Genomic DNA, 7,632 nt, shown 5'->3' on the forward strand with positions numbered 1-7,632 from the left:
GTTTCGGTCCACCATAGTGGGAAGCTGTGGTAGAACATGGCTGTTCACCTTACAGAATCCATGAAGCAGAGCGAAGGAGAGAGTACGATGTTCCAGGGTCCTGTTGTCTGTTTTCTGTTTTCTTACTTTATGTGGGTTCCAAGGATCAAACTCAGTTTTCCAGGATTGCTCAGCAAGCTCCATTTCCTGCTGAGTCAGCTTGCCAGCCCTATCTTTAAATCACTAACATGTAAAAATATGAGAATCAGTTTAAATGCAGTCCATAAACAACTTAATGAACTTTATAGGTCTGTTCTACAGAGCACGTGTTATTCCCATAAACACACAGATCTGATATCTCACTAAGAAATATACCCCCTTCCCAAGACAGGGTCTCATGTAGCTCAAGCTGGCCTTGAACTCAGTAGCTGGGTATGATGAACTTAAACTCCTGATCCTGCTGCTTCCACTCCCAGACTGCTGAAATTACAGGTCTGTGCCACCGTTCCGAGCTTGAAATTTACAAAGCTATCCCATGTCATCTGTGATCCCATTTCTATTGTTTGATGTACCCAAATAACATGTTGATTCATGTTCCGAGTGGTTATAGACTATGGAAAATTGTTTTGCTGATGTATATGTAAGTTGTCTCAGTTTGACTAATGCCTATGACCTTGGCCAGGCATGTCTTCACAAAAGGGACAACTGCTCTGTTTTCCCAGTGATTCTCATTTGGTTGAGTGCATACCACCAAGGCCACCAAGGGCCCCACCTAACACACACCTCATCAGTAGAAGAACTATATCCCTTAGCCAAGCACCCCAGGCCTGCCTCCTCTTTCGGTGAACTTAATGAGGTCATTTCTCAATGGTTTGAGATGTGCTATGGATCACATGAGTTACATATGGCTGTATTCTAATTACCCCAAATTTAAGTCCTAAAACAACACAGATGGCTAGAGAGATGGCTTAGCAATTAAGAGCAGGTACTGCTTTGGTAGAGGACCTGAATTCATTCTCAGCATCCACAACAGGTGTTCATGTCCACCTGTAACTACAGCTCTAGAGGATCCAATGGCCTCTGGCCTCCTAAGTTACATGCACTCACATACATATGACCCCCCCCACATAAATGTAAATGTAAATATGAATAAATCCTAAAAAAAATTGCGCATGTTCCTTAGTTTCTGTGGTTCAGAAAGCCTCGTATGGCTTAGCTGAGCTCTTTAATACAGGGCTAAACTCTGTAGTTTTTTAGCTTAGTTTAGTTAGTTTAGTTAGGTTAGTTTGGTTAGGTTAGTTTAGTTTAGTTTAGTTTAGCTCAGTTTAGTTCAGTTTAGTTCAGAAAGCTGCTGGAAAGCCAAGCTCGCATCACCTCACCTCAAGCTCCAGCCTGCCGTTGATTCTTCCGAGCTCACCCACATGGCCGTTGGCAACTTCAGTCCTTTGAAGGCTGTTAGCTGGAGGCCATCACTGGCCCCGTGATACCTGGACCTCTATATGAACAACTTCCCCACAGCAGCTGACTTCATCTTGTGAGGAGTGCGGCTGGGGAGAATATCTGAGCGATGGGTATTGAGCTTTATGTGACCTCATCTTAGAATCACCTGTTACTTTTGCCGTATTTTGTAGAAATAAGTTTCTAGGGCCTAGGAAGACAACTTATTCAGTAAAGTACCTTCCTTAGAAGCACAAGGGTGTTCAGAAGCACAAGAGCAGACAATGCCTGAAGGACACTCTTGACATGCATGTACACACACACACACACACACACACACACACACACACACACACTTGCTAGCTCCAGACTTTAAGGAGAAGAGGTTGACTGATCAAGGCATCGATACTAGGAGGTGGAGCCACCTCATGGTGATGGCAGTAATTCAGAGGCTGTGCATGATGGGCGAAAACCTTCAGAAAGAGGGACCTTCATAAACACACATGGCTCCAACTGAACAGTTATTCCATGTGGGAGAGGCTAAGTTATTAGTTTTTCTACCTTTTAATTTCTTGGGTCTTTTAACTTTAAAAATTATTCTAAACTTAGTATTAAAAAGTTTTACACACACACACACACACACACAAACACACAGTGAAATTAACCAGACACAAAGATTACACATGTACTTTTTCATTTGGAAATAATTTCAAAGTTAAAGTTGAAACAAGAGTGATAATCTCATAAACCCTTTGCCCCTAACAAATGTGCTGTTGGCCAAGTGTCATTACCAATGTATTCATTCATTCATTCATCCATTCATTTATTCATTCTGTCTTTCCCTTCTTTTTCATTTTATCACATTTGTTTGTGTGTGTGTGTGTGTGTGTGTGTATGTGTTTGTTTCCTGGTACACTGTGCCAGTGTACTGTGCCACGGCATGTATTTGGAGATCAGAGGACAATTGGAGGGAGTCCATCCACTCTTTCTCCCCACCACGTGTCTTCCTGCAATAGAATTCAGGTCCTCAGTCTTGGAGAAAAGTATCTGTATTCACTGAGCCACTTGTCATTCTCTTTTGACTCTTTTTGAGATAGTCTCGCTCTGGCCTGGATGTCCCATCAATCCTCCTGTTTCAGTCTCTCAAATGCTGGGTTTGTTCATAGGCGCAAACCACCATGCCTGGCCTAATAACGCTGTTTGGAAACGTTATGAAATTTGTTCCTGAGAAGGCTGGTCTTGGTTGTCATATTTAAGTTTGGGTTCTGGTGAGAGTGTGGGTCTGTGCCCCCGACCCTGCATGGAGACTTGGCTCCTGTCCGACGTCTTCTCCTTCTTCCTCTCTCTGCAGAAAACCCTGAGCGAGCTGCTCTGTACTTTGTCTCTGGTGTGTGCATCGGCCTGTTCCTGACCTTGGCCGCCTTGGTGATGAGGATCTCTTGCCGCACAGACTGCCAGCGGGGTCCTCGGAGGAGGTGCTTGCAGGACCGCGAGAGCAGCAGCGATAGCAGCGACAGCGAGGATGGTAGCGAGGACACAGCCTCGGACCTCTCAGTGCGCAGACACCGCCGCTTCGAGAGGACTTTAAACAAGAATGTGTTCACCTCTGCAGAGGAGCTGGAGCGCGCACAGCGGTTGGAGGAGCGCGAACGCATCATCAGGGAGATCTGGATGAACGGGCAGCCTGAGGTGCCGGGCACCAGGAGCCTGAACCGCTACTACTAGGGCTCAGTGTGGAACCCAGAACCTCTGCAGACCACACTGAAAAGAGAGTGGGTTCTGCAGGCAGGGACGATGTGCATGAAGCCAGCTCTGTTAATGTGGCCGGAGAGTACATAGCGCCAGCCTTGCTTTCCCAAGGGCATGGGGGTTTGCTCTAGATTCTTGCCTCTGAAGAAACAGACAACCCAGGCAGGGGCATCTGACTTTTCAGGTCTCGACAGCCACCTGGGCACACCAGCCCTATGCTTCTAGGTCTTGGAAAGGTGCTGAGAATTTCCTCTCCAACCACGTGACAGCAATGGGACAAACTGTCCTTCCGAAGAGCTCAGAAGTTTGGACAGACTTATCCTGTGCTATTCCTTTACAAAAGGAAAAAAAAAAATCTCATAGCTGGAGAGCTGGGGCATCAGGGTGACCATAACCCAGAAAATGTAATTTTCTAAAGGACTCCATGTAGAGGAAATGGTTTTGATTGAGATAGCATGATCCATGCTAATTATTTAAAGCTAATTTTTAAAATGAAAAAAAAAAATCTTGGCAACCTCTGCATTTTAACTGACACCTCAGGGATTAAAATCCTATTTTTAGTCTAGTCCCCACCTCATTCATGAAGATGAATAGAACTTACTGTATTATGAGATATATTGAAGACTTTAGGATACATCAATAACCTCAGAGGATAAAGGGTTTTATTTTTTAGTAGTTTATAAAATATATATTGACATGTGTATTTGAAAATGCTGCATAAAAATAGAAACCGTGTGTCCTTCCCTTTTGGAGAGAGAAAAATCTCGTGACTTCAGAGACTCATGATATTTAAATAATATTTTGTTTAAAAAATAGTTTGGATTTCCAAGAAAAGAATGGAAAACCAGAGGTGAGAATTAAATCCAAAATTAGAATGGTATCAAAAATAAACATTCCATGAAAATCTTCCTTTGCTTCATGTCTGTATGGTCACACCTAACCCTCTGTGGTCACCCTTAGTTATGGGAAAGTATGGCCTCTGCAGGACCTGGGAAGGCTTAAGGATTTAAAAGGATCCCTGGAGATGAGGGCTCAGTGCGTAGATTGTAGGTTGAGGTTGAGTTATTAAGCAGATAGAGGAACTGAAGACTTACCTAAGGCAAGAGGTCAGATCGTGGCCCCACCTCAGCCCTTCCCCTCTGTGGGGAAAGGGCTGGAAAGGGATGGAAAGCAGGCATGCTCTAAGGAAAGATGGGAGGAAGACTGCCATATTTGAACTTGAGTGACAAGCTGAGGCTGCATCCTCCAAAGTCAGCAGTTCATAACAGCAGCAAAAGTATAGTCATGGAGTAGCAATGAAATAATTTTTAGGGTTGGGGTTCACAACATGAAGACTTATATTAAAGGTCTGCAGCATTAGGAAGGTTGAGAACTACCTGCTCTAAAGCATAAACAGGAAACAAGGTTTGTCAGGGATTCCTCTCTCTTGCCATGGACTAGGACCCTTCCTGAGTCCAATTGCACAGCCCAGAGCCTCCTTACTGGGAGGAGCTTCTCCTCTGCCCATTGCCTCATGCCATGTGTTAGAGATGGGCAGGGAACTCTGCCATGGAGTGTATAGCCTTTTTGGAAATTCATTCTCAGTCACAGAGGTTAAGCACTAATTGCACACTCATAATCTCCAGTTGCCAAGGAGCAGTACAGTTTGCTTGAAACCCTCTGTGGCTGGTCTGATTATACCATTTAGATTAGCCTCCTCTTGGTTAATAGTGCCAAAGATTGTAGTAAATTAGCATATCTGCATCAGGATATACATCCCTGTGGTTTGGGTCCTTTGGTCCAATCACAGGAATCATCCTATTTCCTGGGCTGTAGATTGATGCCTTTGGTCCTGGTCTCCACCTTTTAGAAAATTTGAAGCAGTCAGTACCTACCTTCATCTCCAGGAGGTAGCCTGAGCTGATCATAGAGAGAGGTTATGACCCTTGCTAGACAGAGGTTGCACTAGTGGATGTGCCTGATAGAGCTTTAGGGCACATAACCATCCCAGTGGTCACGGAATCTTTCCACCAAGTCTATAATTTCTCCACTTCTGAGATGGTGGGGACACTATCTAAGGAACACAAGGTACTGAGCAATAGTTTAACCAGTTTCTTCCCTTTCATATAGCAAGAACTCCATTTTTTTAAACCTGTTCAGTTTCATATTTTAGGTTTGGATTTTTAACACAATTTCTGGTTCTAGTTTCTGTACAAGATACTTGCGTGTGTGATAGAGAGATATCCAACTTAAGAGAATTTGTTGATTTATAAAATTCAAAGGGCAGGGATGGATCTAGCTTCGGAGATGGCTGGGTTCAGAGAATCAGATAGCACCAAGTATTTGGCCTTTCCTAGCTCTGCTTCATCTCATTAATGTTGGTGGTGGTAGAGGTGGTGATGGTGGTGGTGGAGTTTTGCTGTGATGCAACTGTATCACACTTGTATTGTCTTGAATGCTAAGCTCCAACACAGCACATAGGGAATGTGTATGTGGTGTGTGTGTGTGTGTGTGTGTGTGTGAGAGAGAGAGAGAGAGAGAGAGAGAGAGAGAGAGAGAGAGAGAGAGAGAGAGAGAGAGAGAAAGAGAAAGAGAGAGAGAGGATGTGGGGGATAGGGAAGGAGAGAGGAGGGGAGTAGAAGGGTTGTAGTGGATGTGAGGTTTCTCTGTTGAGAAATGCCAGCTAACCAAAGCCTGGGGAAACTTCTGGGAAACGTAAGGTGTTATGAGTGCCTAAGGAAGCCTCTCTAAGGCACCTCACACCCACTTCCCATGGGAGCCTCTTCCAGAGCTGGCCAGCACAGGTGGCTAGTGTCAAACTGTGCTGTGGGCACTTGTTTCAATGTAGGACCCAGAAATGTAACTTCTCACTGAATGATAGGCAAGAATGATGGAGCCTTGTTGTATAATGTGCCAACTGGTGAGATTCCATAGGATCCATGAGTTTAAAAGTAGTGTTTTGTCTGTCCTTAAGTTCTGAGGGATTTTTATTACACAACAGACAACTGTATAATCAACCCTGTTCTATGGCTCAACTGTTCCTTCTAAAGTCAAACTGAAATTTAATTGCCATGGAAACAAGGCTGAGAGGTGGGACCCATATGAGGAATTAGCTCACAAGGGTCCTCTCCTTGTGGATGGATGAATACACTCACAGAGGCAGTGAATTCTTGATAAAAGCCTAAGAGGTGGGCCTGATGTTTCTCTCTTGTGAGTACCTACCCTTCTGCACTAAGAAGGCCCTGGCTAGAGACTGGGGAGGTAGCTCAAGAGATGTCCCCTCACTCTTGGACTTCCAACTCTCTTCGAGTGACCAAAAGAATCTCCATATCATACTCTCCTTCCCCAGGAGAATGCCCTACCCATGCTTTAGCAAGTGACGAGGTTAACCAAAGTCAGGGACCCTTACAGCTCTTCTCTTTCCTTGAGCCTCCCATGCAACTAATTAGCAAACCCTCCTTATCACAAATGTTGTGGTAAATCTTGGTCATCAACTTGCCTAGATAAAAAACCTGAGCCTTTGGTGAAGTATACATTGCTGTGTATGTCTGAGGAGGTCTTTTAGAGAGGATTGGCAGGTGGGTCAGTGGCCTGAGTGGGGAAGATGTAGGAAGCTATCTATTATATTTCAATCCCAGAGGGAACAAAAATTGCCAGTTCTAACATATACACTTGCTCAGCTCTTTCTGAGAGGCGCCTGATTCACTCCTATCATGTTACACAGACAGCCTTCAGAGTGGATCAGAAGCAGTGGCTCTCCAGTGGGCATCCAGGCCTTCCATTTTACAATGGAGACTTCTTGTTCTGGGCCTTCCAGGTTCTTATATCTACTGCTATTAATCCCACTTGGGAGGCAGAGGCAGGCGGATTTATGAGTTTGAGGTCAGCCTGGTCTACAGAGTGAGTTCCAGGACAGCCAGGGCTATACTGAGAAACCCTGTCTCAAAAAACAAAACAAAACAAAAAAGAGTTTTAAACTGTTGTGCTTCCGTTGAAGTTACCTGATGGTCATAAGAGATTTTTATCTATTTTTTTTTTACAAGAACTCACATGAAATTTAAAGTCAACTTGCTTTGACAGTCATCCTCTCTGTGAGCAATATTTTCTGATTATTTATGTATTTATCACAATGTCACTCTCTCTGCATTCTATCATTTATTTGCATGTGTACATAGTATGAACTCAATTGTGCTGAATGATATGTGCTTCACCCAGTATGTGCTCATCAGACTGGCAGTTCTGAACATCTCTGCTTGTTTTGCTTAGTGTGCCTTGGGCAGAGCAAAACTAACCTAATTTCTTCTGTGTTTCTGCATCTCCTAAGTCCATGCTGTGATCACGCAGTCTGGAAAATGAACAGGTCTGAAGAATGCAAAAGCTTCATCTTACCATTGGCCTGCCACCTTCAGCCTTCCTAGATCTGACGGCATCATTTCCTGGCTCCCATTGGCCCGCCACCTTCAGCCTTCCTAGATCTGATGGCATCAT

General features: G+C 44.2%; 1 protein-coding gene across 3 annotated transcripts in view; it reads left to right on the top strand.

Annotated features, from left to right (window-relative positions):
* The window catches only part of Eva1a (eva-1 homolog A, regulator of programmed cell death), a 57,296-nt gene extending 53,224 nt beyond the window's left edge, over positions 1-4,072 (top strand). For all 3 annotated transcript variants that reach the window (XM_031382247.1, XM_031382249.1, XM_031382248.1), the window contains exon 3: positions 2,768-4,072. In XM_031382247.1, coding sequence (XP_031238107.1) covers positions 2,768-3,141 — 374 coding nt within the window. In that variant the 3' untranslated portion in view covers positions 3,142-4,072. The remainder of the gene's footprint in view (positions 1-2,767) is intronic.
* The last annotated feature ends 3,560 nt before the right edge of the window (positions 4,073-7,632 follow it).

Source organism: Mastomys coucha, unplaced genomic scaffold, assembly GCF_008632895.1.
Source record: "Mastomys coucha isolate ucsf_1 unplaced genomic scaffold, UCSF_Mcou_1 pScaffold20, whole genome shotgun sequence".
Taxonomy (NCBI): Eukaryota; Metazoa; Chordata; class Mammalia; order Rodentia; family Muridae; genus Mastomys; species Mastomys coucha.